The 20,678-nt window shown below is 39.6% G+C and overlaps 2 protein-coding genes across 2 annotated transcripts; both read left to right on the top strand.

Moving 5' to 3' along the window:
• The first annotated feature begins 1,569 nt into the window (after nucleotides 1–1,569).
• On the top strand, nucleotides 1,570–12,268 carry fgf6b (fibroblast growth factor 6b). Its single transcript, XM_088924328.1, has 3 exons — nucleotides 1,570–2,259; nucleotides 2,775–2,878; nucleotides 7,854–12,268. The coding sequence occupies exons 1-3, from the start codon at nucleotides 1,920–1,922 to the stop codon at nucleotides 8,028–8,030; spliced, it is 621 nt and encodes a 206-aa protein (XP_088780454.1). The 5' UTR covers nucleotides 1,570–1,919; the 3' UTR covers nucleotides 8,031–12,268.
• A 6,272-nt stretch (nucleotides 12,269–18,540) lies between these two features.
• fgf23 (fibroblast growth factor 23) lies at nucleotides 18,541–20,678 on the top strand. The gene is made up of 3 exons (XM_088924059.1): nucleotides 18,541–18,778; nucleotides 19,091–19,194; nucleotides 19,700–20,678. The coding sequence occupies exons 1-3, from the start codon at nucleotides 18,541–18,543 to the stop codon at nucleotides 20,192–20,194; spliced, it is 837 nt and encodes a 278-aa protein (XP_088780185.1). The 3' UTR covers nucleotides 20,195–20,678.

Below are 20,678 nucleotides of genomic sequence, written 5' to 3'. Positions count from 1 at the left end.
TGTAATTCAAAAACGCTCACGTCAGCTAAAAGTATCAGCATCTCTTTCAACAATGCCAGTCTGAAGTTGCGCTAGGTGAGTTTGCTGTCCATCAAACCTAAATATACCGGTGGTTTAAGAGTTACGACGTATACCAACCCCGTGTCTTGAGAAAAGCATTTTCAAATATATTCAATCCTAAGTTTAAATGGCATTGAAAAAAAAAGGTTTTCTTATTGATTCTAACGTCATGACTAACAACACAATAATAGTACTACTGTATACCGGTAACACCAATACAGACAGCGGTTCTAATAAAACACCAGCATTACAATATAGACAGAATATAAAAGTACATAATCAAGGATGTATTGCAAACTGAAGTAACAGTTGTATGATTGCAATGAAATATCGTATTATCCACACCTCTATAACGTTTACACTCCATTCCAACAAGTGTGACCAGATCCAAACCCATTTAACCCATAGCTGAACTGAAAGAATAAAATGTCGTGATTAGGTTTCAGTGCCTCCAATTAATGCTATTCAATTTTGATATGTCGTCAATTTCTTATTCGGCTTCGTTATCTGACATTGAATGTGAAGTAACTCAGCACTGTCTTCTACGGTGTATTCTTATTCCTCACATTTTTAACCGATATTTCCCACAAAATATATGACGAATATATTCACGGATCACTGAATGGAGCAGACACAGAAGATACAGCTTCTGGTGGCTTGGTCATACGCACTGTGCTTGGCTTGGCACACAGGCTCTGCATAAGGTTAACATTTATACCACGTGTTGTGGGATATTTAAGCGGTGCTGTATATCGGTGATGGCTATTTTAATATGAGAGCAGGCCCGTGTTTGCTTTGGAATACACAGAAGCCTTTTGATCTTAATTTAACTTAAAATCCGATTGAATTATTTTGAGTGCCACATCCCACAATTGGGAGAAAAAAAAACTTGTATTCCCTAGCTCGGAAGCAGAAGCTTTCCCAAGTAAAATCAGTTGGAGATGACGGCACCTAGACGTTTTAATTTCAGTCGTATATGAGCTAGGATCAATGGTTGGTTTCTATTAACACTGTGAAATAGTACCACTTTAAATCGGGCTACAAAGTACAACACGTCTACTGGACAATGGATCACCTTGCGCAAAGAAACAGGCACCTTTATCAATGTGGTGTTATTAAAAAAAACACACACTGTAGCTCTACAATATTGCAGTGTATGTGACATTCCATAAATACCTTGAAGCCACGCGTTCCAAGACAGTGATTTTAACTAAAGTTCTAATTTGAACACTTTTTTTTTTCCAGAAGCGAAAAATGTTAAGTATCCTAATGTAAACTTACTGGATAAACAGCACAGGAAGTTGCTTACGGGATTATCATTGCTCTCTGGTGACCACTGGACTGTTTTTACACCTTCTTTCTAAATAAGGAAGCAGCCTGTCAGGCATATGACCACCGGCCCAATTTGGGCTCTTCCAAAGTGCCCATCATGTCCCATGATCGCTCAAAGCCATCCAATGAGGCTCCTCTCTCTCCTCTCGCACGTGGAATGACAGCATTCATCCGAACTCCCAGAAGACTTGGCATTGCTGATCAGCGCTGCCGTTCTTGCTGGCTTGCAACTTTTACTTTTGATGGGGGGCCGCGCAGAAGTCACCGTGATGTCATAAAAAAAGATGCGGACGCCTGGCACCCTCTCCGACCGGAGCTTCAAAACATGGTAATCGTCACCAACTTAAACTCTGCCGCTCTCTCTCCGTTTCCAACTCCAACACAGCGCTCGGGCTATCGTTTCATGCCCGAAACCCTGATCTGCCTTCCAAAAATAAGCCTCTGCCGCCATGCCGAAGGAAGGAAAACAAGAAGAGTGGTATTTTTAGGGCCATTAATTCTGACCACGTGCCCCGAAGGTAAACCGGATGGGCACTGCGCAAAGACTCCTCATCAGTATGTCCTACGAGGCCAACACTCACTGGACGTTGCCTGCGATTCTTCTCCTGGGACACCTGGTGGGGATTGTGTCATCATATCCGATTCCAAACAGGACTGATGGAACGTTACTGGAGAAAAGATGGGAGACTCTGTCCTCCGGCTCCATTCTTGGGATCTCGGGGGAGAGATCAGAACTGAACTGGGAGAGAGACTATTTGCTGGGTATCAAGAGAGTGCGGAGGCTTTACTGCAACGTGGGAATCGGGTTTCACCTTCAGATCCTCCCGGACGGAAGGATAAGCGGTGTACATAATGAAAACCAGTACAGTGAGTTGCATCCAGAAATGTCATGCAAATGACAACACATAACATGAGCATTCATTAGTACTTATCGACATATGCAGCACCTGTATTCTTATTTGCATGACATTTAAATGGGCCACTGGCAGACCGCGGGTGTCTTTTTAAACCAAAGACAAATCTATTAAAAAACCCAGTATCAATCAGTGCTAAATATCTTTCCAGGCTCAAACACGACATGAATGCTTGGACGAATTTAGACGCCAATTTATTTTTACACTGCCTCCTTCCACTGGCCCAGAAACGCGTCATAATGCACGCCTGAAACTGTAACTTGTCATTAACGGAATTAAACCCTTTGGATAAAAAAAAAATATCGTAGTTTTTTTTTTCCTCCCGGTAGCAAGATATTAATCACAATACTCCTTACCTTTATAACATCCCTAACTGTACAGTGCATGCTCACTTTTGTGAGTCACTCTGCATTATACCGCTTCGTCTTTCTTTTGCAATGTGTAACATCTGATGTTTTGTTTAATTAGGTCTGTTAGAAATCTCAACTGTAGAACGAGGAGTGGTTAGCTTGTTTGGGATGAGAAGTGACCTCTTTGTGGCAATGAATAACAAAGGAAGATTGTATGGAACGGTAGGTGTTAAACTGCCAAAGTGCATGTCTACCTTGAGCTTTCACATACTGTAGTTACTGCAGAGCTACTCTGGGACAAACTAATCATACGTTTTTATTTAAACAACACCTTCATTATATCTAGTTTCAAGGAAAGAAATACGCATGGTAAAAATATGTATTAATTAATTTGTGTGGGGAAAAATTAAATTCAAATAGATGAGAAACACTACAACTTGACCATGAGTTCACAGTTTTTTTTTTTAAATTCTTGACTAAGGTTTAGCAAAATGACTTGTATACAGTGAAGTGTATTGCATAAATAAAAATCGATATTCATTATTTATGATGTGCCTGCTTAATGTGCATAAAAATAAGTGAGGGAACTCAAATTTAAAAGTGGATCGCTGTATCCCTAACATTACATTGAGACAAATGTCTTATTCTGATGTACCAAAATAAGCTTTATAAGTCTAGAAAAAAGTAAAATGTAAGTTTACCAAGGTCCAATACAAGATGTTACTTAATATTCTAATACAAAGCCCATTACATGTGATTACAATGATTACAATGAAGTAGTTTTGTGGACTGCTTCAGCCACAGTTTAGATTTTGGTACTGAAACAGTGCATAGCTGTGTTTGTGTCAGTCAAGGAGCTGAAGTACTTTTGTCCAATGTCATACTAGTGTATTAGCATCCCCTCTCCTTTTGTCTTTCTCTAATTCTGAGAAGGGGATCACAAAACTGTTTTTGCTGCAGGTAAGGTGGAATAGAAACTGAGAAACCATGAAAGAGCAAGGTGAACACACTGAATAGAGGAAGGTGTTTTAAAAACCTTAATAGTTGACCTATTCTCCCCAAATCACCTCATTCAGTGTTTATGATAAAGACTGTATCTTATTTATAAAGTTTATGAAATATATGAATATATATATAATGAATGTAAATAGTCAGGGTGTGGCTCCTTCACAGCTTTAAAGTAAAAAAAAAAAATTGAATGAAAACCTAAACGCTAAGCTTTGGACTGAAATAGAGATTTTTGCATTTTAGCATAAGAGGAATCCAACAATCATTTGTATGGACAGGTACTGTATCTAGGTACAGCTAGATGTAAAATATGTACATTATTCATACTAAAATGTATCTAAATTTCAGGACAATACAAATTATGAATATTGTCCTAATTTATGGGCTCATGAATTCAGAAGGGTCAGTACAGTGGTGTGGTGGATAGAGTTACTGCTTCACAACTCCTGGGTTCTGAGTTTGCATTGAGATCGGGGTACATCTGGTGTGGAGTTTGCATGTTGTCATTGTTTCTGTTTTCTCTCGGCCGTTTCCCACATTACAAAGACAAGCTGCTTAGTTTCATTTGTCTCTCTGAACTGTACCTGTGTGTGTGCTCTCTGGATTGCTATAAACAATGTGCTCTCATCAAGATTACTACAGCCCTTACTGCACCAGGAATGAATGGATAGCGTCACAAGATAAGAAATCACATGAACTGATAAACTTTCTGATACTATTTTTTCACTTTCCTTCCCCTGTTCTCTAAGAAATCTGCTAAGCACACAACCAATGACCCCAGACAGCTCTGATGTACCCAGTCAAAGTTAATACCGCTGCAAGTCTCTGTGTGACTGTATAGGTAGTCCCCTCACACACACACTGTAAGGTTACAGTAGACCTGTACTGGAGAATAGCTTGCTGGTAATCTTCATTTTTATCATCTGAAAGACTCTGTTTCTTACATATCACTGTCCCCTTTTACTTTCTTTTTTTATGTCTTTTACCTCTCACCAGTACAGCAACAAGGCCTTAACACTCTTGGTAAAGGCGTGTCATTGATAATTAAGTAACAAACATGTAAGTATATATGATCTCTTTCAGTCCAAACATGATCTCACAGAAACAAAATGGAACACTTTTACAGGACAGTACATGTGGCCATTGTGACCTACTGTATGTTAGTGACAAAAAACAAATTTGGGGCATAATATGTTCCACTCCGGGCAACATTATTCTGTTAATAACATAATAGTAGGAAGTGAAAGAAAGAGAAAGGTGGCACCAGCAGCCGATAACAGACAGCTCCATCCATCCATTTTATAACCCATACTGGGACGCAATGGATGTGTAGCCTATCTAGCAACAGGCACAAGGCAAACTCACACCAGGACCAATGTTCCCAGAAGTTCATTGACCTACAGTATGTCTCTGGACTGTGCAAGGAAACCGGAGCACCCGGAGGAAACCCACACGAACACAGGGAGAACATACAAACTCCACACAGATAGCATCCCCAGTCTGGAATTGAACCTAGGGACCCAGCTCTAAAATTGCTGCCTCCCAGTAATAAATTAAGACAGTTTAGAAATCTAGAATTCTCTATTTTCTTTCTAGTTTGCAATGAAAGAAAGTGATAATAAATAAAGACAATTATAATAAGTGTCAAGGATATTTTGTAGTTAGCACAGGAATTTGTACAGTTAAAATGTGGACTACATATTCGAAACATGATTCCATTCATTTTGTCAGAATCGGGAAAACCTAATATTGCTTCAAGTATAAACACGTGATAAATTAAGATACAGAATTGTTACTGAAAAATCCTTGCATGAATTGGACGAATATTGCCAAATTAATCTAAAACTGCCCTGTAGAATTTTCAGTTTGCTTCCAGAAGCCAAGCATAACTATATGTTTGTCAATCTAGTGGAACCTTTGGCTTAAAAGTCAGTCATTTGTTAATTTATGAGTGGCTCATCCCGCAACTGTTGCTAGTTTCTGCTAGAATTCTGGGGAATAAAAATGGTGAGGACTTGTTAACATATCTGCTCTCTGAGCAATGCTTGAAGTCCGTCTGTGACCCATGAACCCAATGACTCCAGTTTTTTGTTCAGAAATGGTTGTCATTGAATGAGAAATTTTACTTTTAAGATACGGATCTCGTGTAAGTTCAGCCCTCTTTGATGAAACATGTCAAAATTGTTTTATTATAATTTAGTTTGTACCAATTGTACAATATTTAATACATTGTAACGTCCACCTGTATACTGTACATTAACCAGAGTGGCTGAAAAATGTAATCCAATGTAGTTTTATCTGAAAATTAATCGATGTTTTCTTATTTTAGATTTTTAATCTTATATTATAGGTTCAGTCTTAATGGACTGATCTTAAAGAAGATTTATTGAAAACTACCAACATTAACTGCTGTGGCTCGTAGCTTAAATCTACAGCCAAGGTTTTTATTTCAAGGCATATGGCTGATTCACTGATGATTTAAATAAATAAGGCATCTCAATTTCTTAATGTTTTAGGCAATTTAATTATTAATAATGTAAAAGATACAGTTGATACTTTTATTAGTTTTGATTATCTGGAATTGACCAAACTAAAACGTACAGTTCAGACTTTCTATGATGACATAATATATAAAAAATAACAGCTCTATATTACTATGCTTCTTTGTGCTTCACAGCATTTGATATTGGAAAACAATTTGATAAAATTTGTTAACAGGATTCTGAGTAGCTGAGATAGACTGTAACTGGGTTATTACACGGTAAAAGCACAGTAAAAAACAGTGAAATTAGGGTAAAGCCTATGGAAGTAGATAAAGGTGTAGTAAAGGAAAAAATGAAGGAAGTCACAATATATCAAGGAAATTGCTACATACAAGAATGGAAAAACTGAGGGGTAGTGCAAAGTTACATGTTGGAAATCGATTGGGATAAGCTTGCGGAAGGGCAAGGACGCATAGCCTCAGAGAAAATCAAGATGTGGTGTTAGTGACAATGACAGGGTACTTCAGAAACGCCACAGAGAATTGGAGATATGCATGTCACCTGGGTTAAAACCGGATAACATTACTCAGACAGGTGGCTTGGACTTTTAGCTTTAGCAGAAAAGAGAGATTTATTGTTAGAGAAAGAGTGACAGAAGACAGATTGGCACCAGCTGCCATTTGTTATGACACTCAGGCAGTCATAATACGTGTGTGTCATGTATGTGCATATGCAGAAGGACCAGCTCTCAGGGTTAAGAGTGTGTATAAGAGCACACAGAAGTTGCTAGAAAAGATAAGCTATATGAACATTCATTTTGTATATAATGTTTATACTGTATGTTTATTCTTAATGTCTACACAAGGATTAAATCATTAGAATTTTGCTCCAGGACCTAAAGTCCCTTTTCATCGGTCACCATTGTTAATTTTTTTGCCGACCAGCCCCAGAAAGACTTTTGTCCTGAAACAAGTGATTTTTCAATCCTTTCAATTTCACTTAAATCTTGTACACAGCATAAAAACGTCCTTATCTTTTCCAGGCATTCATTTATACACTCGAGTTCAACCTACTCTAGAATCTTGTATGTGTATATGACCTGTTCTACCATGAAGGTTCATTTTCTGGATCCGATGTCTTTGATTTTACTTTCACAAAATCATAATTCACAAAAAGCAATAATACAATAAAATGGGCATCTATGATGAATTTAAAGCGCTACTTCACAGCTCATCATTAAGATAGGTAAAATTATTCAGCATGACAGAGAATTAGAATGTATTTTGAATGTGTCCACTCCTAATTTCCGGAAAAAACCCCATCCGATGACTAAAGACCTGGAATAATTTAATCATTTTAAACTAAGGAAGTGATGAACTCCAGTAACTTAAGAGGTAGTAAGACAGAAATCTGAATGTCTTTTTATCCCTCAAAGACCAGAGTTACCTTGATTTTTTGATTAAGTAACCTGTTAACTTCCAGTGCTGCCTAACTACAGAAACAAGTGATATAGGGGGAGTTATAGGACATACTGAATTGGCGTTCTCCGGGATCAGAAGTGGACATCTCTGGGGTCGATTATGCAAAACAAAATAAGTGCACTGGACACACAAACATGCACACGCCACCGTACTGCTCTTTTCATTATGAAAGGCAAAGCTCGTCTCCCACTGACTGACTGACTGTTTTTATTTTCTTCCACGCAGGCCACTTTCCAAGATGAGTGCAAGTTCAAAGAAATCCTGCTGCCCAATAACTACAATGCCTATGAGTCTTCAGTCTATGGCGGCGCCTACATAGCACTTAGCAAGCACGGACGGGTGAAGAGAGGCAACAAGGTCTCGCCAGCGATAACCGTGACGCATTTTCTTCCCAGAATCTGAGGAAAGCACCAACAGTAACTCATTATTTTGCACATGTGAATATTCTCCCAGGTAAACATTAACATGCAAACTGACTGCAAAACTGCGGTATTTATGATAGTATTTATTTTGTCTTTTATATGTATATTTGGTTAGTACACTTTGTATTAGAACTTGTATATGCCAAATATTGCTGCTTATAATTATATATTACAGGGAAGAGGCTTAAATGACCTCTTTACTTTATATGGGTGCTTGCCATAACTGGTAGAGACTTAACCCTGTCATTGGGATGACTAATATACTTAGCTTTTAGGAGTGAAATGGATACTTTTTATTACCTCAAACAGCAACCTCATAATTGGAAAGGATATATGGAGTTGCGCTGAATAGAATTTCCATTGACTTTTCTGCTGCTTAACCCCTGGGGGGCTGTAAGTTTTTTTCTTCAATGTTTTAAGGGGAAATCCTGTTCCCCAACTGGGCTGGTTTGATTTTTGCCAACACACTGTTAACACACTCGCAAGGGTCAGAAATAGGGTTGACACTCAGCCACGCATTTCTTCTGCTGCTATGAAGAACTTCCAGGAAATCTTGGCCAAATCATCATTTTGAATCGCCACGAGAGAGCTGTACTTTTGTTCAGGACTGTTCGAGCAGAGCAATACCTTCATGAAAGAAACCAAACACCAGTTTTAATATGTCGATAACCGAAAATCCACAACCACAGTATATATACACACACTAAGAAAAGTACATTGTTCTGTTTCATCCAAACGGACCTCTCGGATAGCCTTTTCAAACATTGGCACTTGGGTTCCATTTCCTTCTCAGAACGTCAAGCAAAAAAGCAGACGTGTTACACATTTTCTTTTTTGCTTTTCAGTTTACTTCTTATCTAGTATAATTTGCGGAAGCTGTTTTTTTTTTTTTGGACGACAATGTCTGGGTGTCAATCCCAGACTGGCTGCCAGTTCTCGGTGGTCCTTTCATACTCCTGCCACTAGGGAACTGGCAGATGTGTCGTCGCGTGGGTGCTGAAACTTATAGGAAAACAGTGTGATTTTGTAAAGAATGTGAATTGATAATACTTGAATTCTAAAAAAAAAATGCATTAAAAGGAAGCCCTCAAGGGGTTAGAGACACAGAAGCAGCCATGACACTGAGATAACGTGTATGCAATACAATGCCAAGCTGATAAAACAGCAGATTCAGAAACACGGCACTATCCGGCAGGCTTAGCTGCAGATGCAGAAGCTGTTGCCAAGGGCTGACATTAATTCTGAGGCCTGGATATGTGTTGTGGGAATAATAACCTCCTCTATATAGGGGGAGTGCTTATTTCGATACAAATCAGTGACAGTGACAACCGGGCTGTGTGTAACATGCATTATCTGTACTTGCATGCAAAGGCTGTTCTTTGCCCAGAATAGCTGTTCTTTTTTGGAACTGGAAAAAAAAAAGGCCTAATCTAGAAGAGACTTATGGGACACCACATGCACTGCCCATTGTTTGTTTAACCCCAGGAGAATGCTAGTCATGCAGGGGTGGAGGCTCCTTCCCAAATACCTGAGAAGACTTCACCGCTCGGTTGTCTCTATAAAAACGGCCGGTTCACAGGAGCTTTGAAATTCCTGCAGTAATGGGGTGCTTCGCTCCCCATTTAAACCATTTTTAGTACAAGGTCAGAGCTGTTCACGCAAGCACTGCCCATTCCTTGCAGCTCAAGGGTTAGCTCTTCAGGTTGCAGGGATAACATTACTAGACGCTGCTATGTCTTAGGGATTAACTTCAGCCTTTTTCCCCGACACTGTGTAAGACTCATCCATGAACACACTGAGACCCTCATGGTTCAGTTGTTGTGCACAGCCTATATGCATTACAAGTAATGAGCAAACGGAATTCAGGGGCTGTTTCGTAGACAGCCTTGCACCTTCAGCTGAATGTGAGAAGGATATGCTTACCTGCTTGTCAAAAGACTAAAGGCTGCTTAAAGAGTATCCATGGGTGTACCTTCCTTACTAGTATATGACTGCTGAGTTCACACACACCCCAGATACACCCAGCAGATATTTCCCTGAGTTAAAATCTGGGGTGGCTTGAAAATAAATTACCAAAGAACGTTACAAGATAAGTATTAGCAGGCCATACTGTGTCACGTTTTCTGACATGCAATAAAATATCTTATGTGTACGGAATCAAATTTCTTTTCTGGAGACATGGCTTTGATGTCCCCTGAAAGTCACATGTCTCCCCCCCACCAATAGTTTTGCATCCTGTATCTCTAATTGGACATTTAAACAGAAGAAGAACTTTGAAAATGGCATAAGGGTACTACGTTGGCTATTAGGATTTTGCGATTATTTTTATTGATCTGTGTCGATGCTCCTTTTGTGTCAAAAACAAGAAAAGCACTCATTCTGCTCTGTCATACCTCCACTGATTTTAAAAGCTTTCGGCAGGGTACTGCAACACTTTGTTACAGTTACAGTTGAGGGCACCTTAGAATACTGATCCTTGCGCATGTTCCGAACTCAGAGGAAATGCAATTGAAAAGCTTTCAGGCTGGTCTGCTCTGTGTGCCTCAACATTTGTACGCGGGATATGTCTTTGACAGTGTGGAGTTTATCAGGGTTTTGTTATAGCAGGCGGGTGGATTGGATTTCCCATGCAGGTAAAAAAAATGCTGCTCAATGCATTTACTTTTAAACAATCATGAAAGCAGCACTGTGCCTGATGCCTCTGTCTATGTGGAACTTGAAATACCTTTCTTAAAATTTTGGAAAGAACCCTTCACCCTTTTTAAGATAATTTTGCTGTCATTTGGCTGTTTCATCTGTAAAAGTAGTTCGGGGTTCATAAGTCTCTCAAGAGGCTGCAGAGGTGTTTAAGAAAAGGGTAGCAAGTCCTGTAAAAGGCTTCATTACAATGTCCTACAGCCCGTTAGCATGAGACTTTGCTGGGTTCTGCTTGATCGTTTTGTAGAAAATGTGAAATTACCTTGAATTGTATGAGCAAACTTTTTTCTTTAAAAAGTCCCATTAGGTAGAGGGCATTAGGGATTTGCTTCACATCATTCATGGAGATCCCCCTGCACTGTGAACTAATTAAACAAAAAGGTGAAGTTTCTTCTTGGCTTGGTGCATAAAAAAAAGCTTTTTTGTAAGGCTTATAACTACATAAAAAACACTAGAGAGTGCAAGTGTCATGGTGAATTTTTTAAAGTGGACTGTAATCAGGAAAGTCGATGTTAGTGTGATGAAATAATTGAGTTGGAATTACAAGCACGTTCAGACATAATAGCTTGAGGTAATTTGGGACAAGGCATCATAGACACAAATTCATTTTCTTCTCTGATAACGCTTGTTTCTTGTAGGCTGTTTGATGGGTATTAGTGGTGAATGTGAAAAGAAGGGCATCTAATGAGTTATCGAACTGTGGAAAATGAGAGGTCAAAACAAAGTAATGGCGGGTTGTGGTGTTCCAGTTGATCTCTTTCCCTTGTTTTTCAGGGACACTCCCAATTTAGAAGGCCACCCAGGTTAATCCAAGTTCAAAGTTGAAAGAACTTGTTCTGTTGTTGACGTTGTTCCAGTGACTTGAAAGCAATGATTGTGCCCGAAAGTGATAAAAATGATAACTGTGCCTGCTGCTGTGGTACAATTACTCTCTTCACACAATATAAAGAGTTTGTTTTACTGTTATTCCAAAAGGTGCTTGAAAGTGTAGCAACTTAGTACAGCCACTGGGTGCCACAGAATGCTTGCTGAGTAGATCAGGGACAAAAAGGGATTATTATGCATTTGGGGACATTTTCAATAAAACCTTTGGCTTTAATTAAGTAACTTTTATCTGCACCACTAATATCCACTAAGTATCCCACATTTAATGACTTTTTGTTGACAATTGAACAGCATACTGGCAAAACGAGGGAGTGTGTGTACAGTATGTGTAAGAAGGAGAGTGCAACCAAACTCAAGAGCAGCCTTTGTACATTATATCTCCTCAGAATTTTGTATTCCTGCACTGAAGAAGAGTGCCATCTCAAATTTCCTTTTTTTTGTTAACATATACCTCACCTTCTGCCTTAGTACTGATTTGTTATTATTGTAAATTTGTAGGAAACACAGAATTATCTGATAATTTGTTTCTAAACAAATATGTATATGAAATGTTTTCCTTCTATTTTTGTACGTATGTGCTGTGCACAGCAGTCTAATGTATTCCTAAAATAACAATAAAAGTTTGTTTTTTACGGGTACATTTTTGTGTTATTCTCTTCCAGTACCTAACACTGAGCCATCATTTGTTTTAGTATCTTATGTTAAGACCAAAAAGTCTGTTTTAACAATCATCTATCCAAAGTTTCAACACCAAATAACAACAAGGGTATACATTTTGTATTTGATTAATTAAACATCTTAAGTAAGACTGTCACTGTCTGACTGAATTGACTGACTGTTAAATTTTGTATTTTCTTTTAACAGAATATTTGGGTTATACTGTTTGACACTTTTACACTGCAGTACGTAGAGTTCACTTTAAAAGTTGTTGAAAGTGTCTTACTGTTTGTGCCACGAAGGCTTGGAGACCTTGATTAAAGAAGAAAGCAGGTAAAAAGAAAAAAAAACACCACATCCTGACAGAAACATTGGCCATTATATGCATAAAGCAAATATAAACTCCAGCCCACTGCCCTACACCCCCCTTTCATCACTCTGTAACAATATATTTTCCTTCTGTTTTTATGCTGTTTGACCTTTGGTCAATGTCTGGGATATTTTTGACAAGTTACTCTTGCAACTGTCATTTTTGCCGTTTTGTATGATAGGATGTTTGGTGCTTTGCTTCATTGACTGCATAACTGTAAGGTTAACCCCCTTACAGGGGTGGGGGGCAAGGTGTGAAGTGGGTTGGGCTTCAGTGAATGGGTAGGTGGAAGTCATGCCTCCAACTCAGCTGTTGATAGGGTTTTTTCTTCCAAAATAAATCTGGAGCAATTCAAAAAGGGGCATCTGCAGTTTCCAAGAAACAGTGCCACACAGCCTCCTTTGTAGTCAATATTTCAAAGGATAAAAATACCCATCAAATCATTTCTTGCAAGAAAGTCCAGCTGATACACCAGTGTGGCCTATAAGCCATATAACGCCAACATTGTGGTAGGGAACTCTCCACAATAATAAAAAACAACAGCACAGTCGTGATAACATTTGTTATCACACTTGACAAGTTCAATTACTGATCACTGATCACAGATCCTGCTACTAGCTTCAAAATGTAATTACACTTTTAATACACCATCATGCACCATTGATAATTTTGCCAACACAAGACAGGCTCATCTTCAAAGATGAAGAACTTGGAAGTGATATTTGATCCAGACTTGACATTTGGCCTATGTGTAAAAAGAAACTGAAAAAGCATTCTTCCACCTCAGGAATATTGCGAGACAATGGCCTATGTCTCTCACTGTAGCTGAAAAGCTGTTTAACAAAGTCGTCAACACATTTCTAGAATTGATTACTGAAGTGTCTATATCCACTCTGAACAAAATTCAGAATGTCTAGAATTCGGCAGCCAGACTCCTGAAAAGGTCTAGTGCAAGTGATCACATTACTCCTGTCCTGGAGTCCTTGTACTGGCTTCCTATCAGGTTTCCTGCCAACGTCAAACTCCTCATGCTCATCTATAGGGCTTGGAAGCAGAGTAGCTGTCCGACTTATTTTCTCACTACTCTCCACCTCGCAACCTTTGTTAGTCTGACCCTGGTCTCCTGTTTCTCACCCACGTTCATCTACACTCTCTATGGGTGACAGGGCATGCAGGTTGCTGTGTACCCAACAAGAGAACTTGTATCAGGGATTCTGCAAAATGAGAGCCCTCATTGCAATCAACCCCAAAGAAGACAGCCAGTCCACCTCTGGGACTTTGAAATGTCTCTTGGGAGGGGCAGGTGGGATATAAAGGACCCTGGTGCTAGACTGCCAAGGACTGACCTCTGACCTCTCACCTGTAACCTTTTATGCATAGTCACTCCCTACCTTACTCTCCCCTCAGGAGGTTTTTTTCCTCTCTCCACCTACTGTACCTTATGGACCGTTAGCTGTTGGTATTGTACTGTACGTCCTCTCTCCTGCGCTCAACTCAACAGCGCTGTTTGCACACACACCTGTTAATCAGTAAAGGACAATAAACCCTACTGAGCCTGTTCTTCTGCTTCGCCTTCTTTTCTCACCGAAAAGGTTGGGGAATAGACTAGGGAGAAACACCGCAGCGCGTATCTTAGAATGTGAGAAACAATATAAACGCGTTATTAAGTCACGCATTTAAAACAAGACGTTTCAGCAAAAGACAGGCTTTTAGTAGGAATAACAATTTAAAGTAGCTACTGCATAACTTTCCGATAAGAAAAACAGCTTTCCCACGCGAGAAAGCCAGGTCGCGCTACACATTTATCCAAAGAAAAACAGATATATGGTTTAAGAAATGTGGTCTTTCTCATACAGTTCCTTTGCAATATATTACACCTAACAAACGCAAAGCTTTAAAAAAAGTCTTAACCATGTTTGGAGACCTCATACATCTGGAGTATTCAGAAACCTATCCAAACAAACAGCAAAATTGAGACTATTTAAATGATCCGTGAAACGGAGTAAAAACAGCGCTACTACAGACTGACAAATTCGAGAGCAAGCTCGAATGGATAAAGTACTTAGCATCCTAAACCACAAAGGAAACAAAATCGCAACAGAAGCAACCCTGAAAAAATTGAATTAAGAATTAAAATAAAAATGGAAGCACGCTCAATTAAGAACCACAAAACTCACCCTGCTGCCATTTTGTCAAGCACACCTGCGGACCAGGTGAGCGGGGCGTCTCTGCTCATTAAAGGTCATTCTGGAAGCTTTTTGTCCCGATTAACAGCTGGGAATTTCACTCAAGAGCTCGATGTACTGTTCTGTATGAATGAAGTTAAACTTTCCTGGGATTGTGCCGTAACATACCAAATGGTGCTACATTTTCCCCAAATTTCTTGTTCCTGTCTGGGTCTGTAGCCGGACTTCTGTAGCGTATTTGGTCTATAAATCATCATTATTTAAAATTATAAGCAGGATGATGAGGTAGAAAGCTAAGGTTCTCAAATACATTTATGTACCACACAACACGGAGAAAGTTACAAAGCTAAATATACAGTAATGTGAAGCGACACTACTGTATGCTTTAGGACTGTCCTGTATCTAAAATACTGGATTGCTACTACCAGTATTAACAATTTGTGTTATGTACAGTAAAGACCAATACAGTAAGTTAATTCAATTCTTGTAGTCAGGTATCCCAGAAAAGTGCCCCTCAGGTTTTGGTCAAATCTGGTAAACGTGTGCGGTAGAAAAAGAACATAATGACAAAACCCAGTTTAAGTTGTGACTCTGTATCAGATATACAGTAAAAGCGCAGATTTCGTTATTTGCACAGTGAACTTATCTAGTTTTCCCCCGCACTGCTAACTCTGCACCCTGTATTGCAGGAGAGCTCTAAAGATGTCCCTGTGACAAATATGCGCACTAATTTCGCTGTAAGCATTATGCTGTAAATATAGGCAGAATGCAAGAATGGTTGTGCATCAAGCAAAAAGTACTAGCGTAAAAAGTTCAGTAAGGTTAACCGATTTATGTTTTGGCTTTCATAAACGTTATTAAGTCCCCTGCTTTAATAAAGAGCTGTGGACCCCTCTTGATATCTAGATGTATCTTAATTAATTTAATAATTTTCAATTAAAACCAAATTACTCGAACACAGCAGCCGGGTATTTTTTCCTCTATTTGAGAAGATCCAAACCTGCCGGGAATTTAAACAAATAAAACTTACAGATCGATCAAGAAAATAAGATAAAGCAAACTAAGTCAAATTAAGATGCATTTACAAATCGCAAAACTGGAGGTGATCTTGTTTACTCGAAGAAATAAGGGCACACCGCATTTTGTCTGACAAAAAGACCGTTCATTTTAATAGGATTTAGTCAGGTAATGCTATGGTCTTCTCTTTTTTGTTGTCTAAGTTCCGTTTAACTTCTGCATACAGCATTGTAGATCTAAATGACCAGTGCGGTGTCAGCACACGCTCAAGCAGCTAAGGTGACAGTACCTCAGACACAGCTGTATCATAATAAGGGAAAAAAGACTTGAGAATGACGTTTATCTGCGAATAGTAAAAGATTTTGCAATCGGATTACCATTTGCTTGGTGATATGTGTCTATAATAAAGGCAAACGTTCAATAAAATATTGTGAAACATAAAAAAATAGGAAAATAGATTATCTTCATATGTGAAAAACCTGCCCTCCCATACACAAGCACATGCCAAAATGACTCTGGCGTCCCTGATACTATCAGTGATAGGAAACGAAAAATATTTAAATGCCGCATTTCCAGTTTATTTTTTTTCTTGAACAGTTTCACGTTTAAAAAGTCTATTTTTCACATCAGTAATACACTATACTGATCCATGCTGGCAAAACTCGTAGTTAAATGTGTTCCTTTTGCAGGTGTCTAGGGCACATTCCCCTGTTCTGAGGACGTTCGCCCAGCGGTGTCACTAATCAAGGGCATGGCTCCCTCTTCGGGCAGAAGTCTGCAATGAGGAAATTGAATTTGCTGGGTTTTTTTACGAGGAGCTCGTATACACACAACTACCATATGCAGTTTTGACTACAATAGATTTGAAAAAGACAGTTATGATGAGAATGAGAATAAGAATACGTTTATAAAGCAGGTACACATTTTTATCTCGTCCTGTCACTCTTTTTTCCACCCTCTTTGGAGTACTGTCTCTTGACACATTAAATAAATTAGCGAATTCAAGGCGCATCCCCCCAAAAATGCTAGTTTAAATGATGCAATTACAGAATTAAGTTTTCAAATCTGTTACAACTCCAAACATACAAACTGACAACCTCGTTGCAAATGCAGGCTCTAATACGAAACATTTAGCGGTGATGGTTTGACTCTTGTCTTCTTCGCGTGGAAGAGATGAGCTGGGTATCTCTCTTCACTTTCAATTACCGATTATCCAATTCACGGTCACGGGATGCGACACTTGAGCAAGCGTTGTGCTCAAGGCGGGATACACAGTGGACGCCAGTCCATCGCTGGGCATAGATACACCACACACCAGCATGACAAATCCGAGGACCTGAATGAAATTCAAGCAAACACGAAGAGGACATGGTAACTCCACGCAGATAGCAAAGCTTAGAACAATGTAGCATAAAAATATTGTCTTTTTTTGCATAGGCGACTTACTGTAGAGCGAAAGACCACACGGAACGGCGTATGCAGTGTCCTCAGAGAATGACTATACCATGACTATACAGTACGTAGAGACTGATTATACTTAGACTGTAAGGTGTACCGAGCAGAAGACGGAATTAATTCAATTACCCTTGATTAAATTTGCAGTATATAGCGCCTGTCACAATATATCTTAAAGCCCTTAATCATTAATAGACATATTGTTGGTTTAATTTCGCTGGCGTATTTTACCTAGGAAAATCCGTTATTAAAAACAAAAATAAAGCCTAACATTTAATATCAAAACCGCGAATATGAAGACCGAATTAACTCATCGTCTTTCTAATGTTTTTTAAAAGTAGTATCAAAATTTTAGCGGAGCCAAAAATAAGCTGGCTTTCGAAAGAGTCCTATTTTATTCCTTTCGAAATAGCAAAATTGTCTACATGTCTCGATGATTGTTTTTTTTTATTCAGAAACAGTACCTGAGAAAAATAATACTAAAACGCCGTAGTTACACTTTTAGCCATAATTAAAAAGACTATTCTGAAAAGCTTTAATAACTTCGTTAAAACAAAAAACGACTTTATTTAAGATTGGAACGGAAGGAAATTTGGATGGTTTAATTTTAAATCTTAATATAATAATGGTTTCAGTTGATTTACAGTATACAACAACAATCTCGCCGAATGGTATATCAAGCCATATGTATTTCACTATAACATTTTGTAAGTGTTTATTATTAAAACAAACAACGTGAATCACTTTCTTTCTACCATCAGCTATCGGTGTATAATCCCATCTTCACGCTTCTGCCCGCTGAACCATGCAGATGGAGCTGACACAGGGCCTGGCTCCTCAGGGGAGAGTAGTGACAAACTTTCAATGCAGTCCGGAGGCCAAGGAAGGTCTGCGTGGGAGACGCCGGTAGCGTGATGTAAAACAGAGATTGCTCAATGAAACCGCTGGGCTATTGGGCAATTACCTTTAAGGTAAACAGAGACGGGTTGAAATCCCGTCGAAACCTTCCTCCCCTTTCCTCCTCCCCGTTGGCCCACTGGGACCTCCACATCTGTGCAGGGGGTTGAGAAGGATGCGGGCAACCAAGGGGTGGCGCCGGCCGGCTTTAAATAGCAGCCACCAAAACGTGGAAGCACCAGATCGACCTCGGGCTCGGGATAAAGCAAACCCTTTGCAGCTTCAAAATAAACCCTTGGGTCCAGACTGACACCGTACAGAATCTGATGTGGAGCGCAGCCTCTTGCCCGAACATGCACTCGTGTTTCCTTCCGCTGTGCCTGGCTGTGTTGCAGGGTTTGAAGATGGTGCATTCATTCCCCAATCCTTCCCCGCTGCTCAGCTCCAACTGGGGGAACCCGAAGAGATACGTGCACCTGCAGACGTCTTCAGAAACCAGGAGCTTTTACCTGGAGATCGATGAGGATGGGCAAGTGGGAAAAACAGCCACCCAGAACGCCTTCAGTATGTATACGTTTCTTATTATTTAATATTATTTCTTATTATACAATAATTTATTATTAATCCAGTTTATTTCAAAGTTTGATGCAAACCAACAGTGCGTAGAAAACATCACGGGAATCACAGTTAACTGTTTTTTTAATGATCGTCTTTTCACCTTCGTACAAGGTTTCGTTAAAACCTGGACACAATCATCTTCTTTTTCGAATAGCATTACCTTTCCCTTGAGATTAGATACTTTTTATGTCATGTTGTGGCCGTGGATCGAAAAAGCAAGCAAGCAAGCATATGATTTAATCTTTATTTTTTTTACAGGTGTGTTGTTACTCAAGGCGGAAACAAGAGACCGTTTGGCGATCTTCGGAGTGAAAAGTAAACGCTTTCTATGTATGGATGCAGAAGGAAAGACTTTCACCTCGGTAAGTGTAAAATTCTTTTATTTATGCTTTATAAATCTTCAACTTCTAAGTTTGGAGGGGGGGGAAAGCATTCACCTACCTGTAACAACGTAGCAAAAGTTTCCTTTTGAACAGGCTTAATAGCCTGTGTATTAAACATCAAACACGTCAAAGAGTACTCAACTTTATTGATGAGGCAGATCAACTACCATTCCCTCTTAAATACTTACAGGGGTCTAGACAAGCGATGTAGAAACGGATTTGTGAGCTCCTGAGCAAAATATGGAGAAAAGTAGACAGTAACGCTGAATGCCGTTCCTTTTTCAAGTAGATCAATTCCAAAATCGACAATAATCGTCCGTTTTTAGAGGCAATTTACAAGCTAATTTTAAAAAAACAGACTGAAGAGATGTGTGTCATATAATTACTGTATTTACCAAATTCCTAAGGTCTTCTGTTCCCTTCGGCGAGTGCCGGCAGTCTTCATGGCAATATTAACAGCCCTTTATCATTTTGTCCATTTTAGACCATCTGCAACAAAGAGGACTGCCTATTTCACCACAAGCTTTTGGAAAATAACCAAGATGTGTACTATTCCTGCAAGAACAATATGGTGCTCAACCTCGAAGGAGTCAAGCACATTTTTGTCCCTGGGCAGAATCTCCCCGCCTATTCCCTGTTTCTGTCTGAAAAGAACACCATCCCACTGGAACACCTGTTGCACAGGGAAAAGAGAAATGGCCATGTCGGTCCTTTGGAGTATATCAGCCACTCAGACCACGTCGACCCTTCAGATCCTTTAGCTCTATTCAAGCCCCGCAATATCTATTACGGGGAAACCTCCGACTCGCGGGCCATTAACACCAACCCAGAACATGGGTTTCACGGAGAAGCTCACGTTGTGTCCCGAGAGAGCCTTGGACCGACGTACAACGAAGAGGTGGACCCAAACGATCCCCTGAGGCTTCTGGAACCCAGAGAAAACTTCAGCCCACGCTACTTCCAGAACATGAGAACATAAGAGAGGGCGCAGTCCAAACCCCACATGCTCTTAATTCCTACTTTTGACCCTCCATCCTCACTGAAGTCATCCCCTCGGTTCAGCTTTTTTCAGATAACTTGGAGGCCTTAAAATAGTCCGGTCCCATCGCGTTCAACTCAGCTCTGCTTTTGCAGGTGAACAAAAGTGTTTCAAGGGGCTGAGTTAGAAAAAGGAATAGTGTCAAATACTTGTAGGGTTCTTCTACAGCTGGTCTGAAAACCCACTACTGTATGTATGTCAGTAAAATGTTATCCAGAGGTGTCTGTGACATATTGTCTCTGTCTTTCAGACTTACTGATTTATTTACCTGGACAGGCTAAAACCATGCAATTTGGCATGATAACTTGATATGCCATGCCTCTGTGCTGTTGAACTTTTATTTAGCACCTAGCTGAGAATGATTCTTAGAGAGTTTATGCTAGCGACAGAAGCCACAACGTGCCTGATATCCAAGACTGGATCA

The sequence above is a fragment of the Atractosteus spatula genome, chromosome 8 (genome assembly GCF_055471065.1).
Source record: "Atractosteus spatula isolate fAtrSpa1 chromosome 8, fAtrSpa1.hap1, whole genome shotgun sequence".
NCBI classification, from domain to species: Eukaryota; Metazoa; Chordata; class Actinopteri; order Semionotiformes; family Lepisosteidae; genus Atractosteus; species Atractosteus spatula.
Note: the sequence above shows the minus strand (reverse complement) of the source record. Positions and strands in the feature narration are given on the sequence as shown.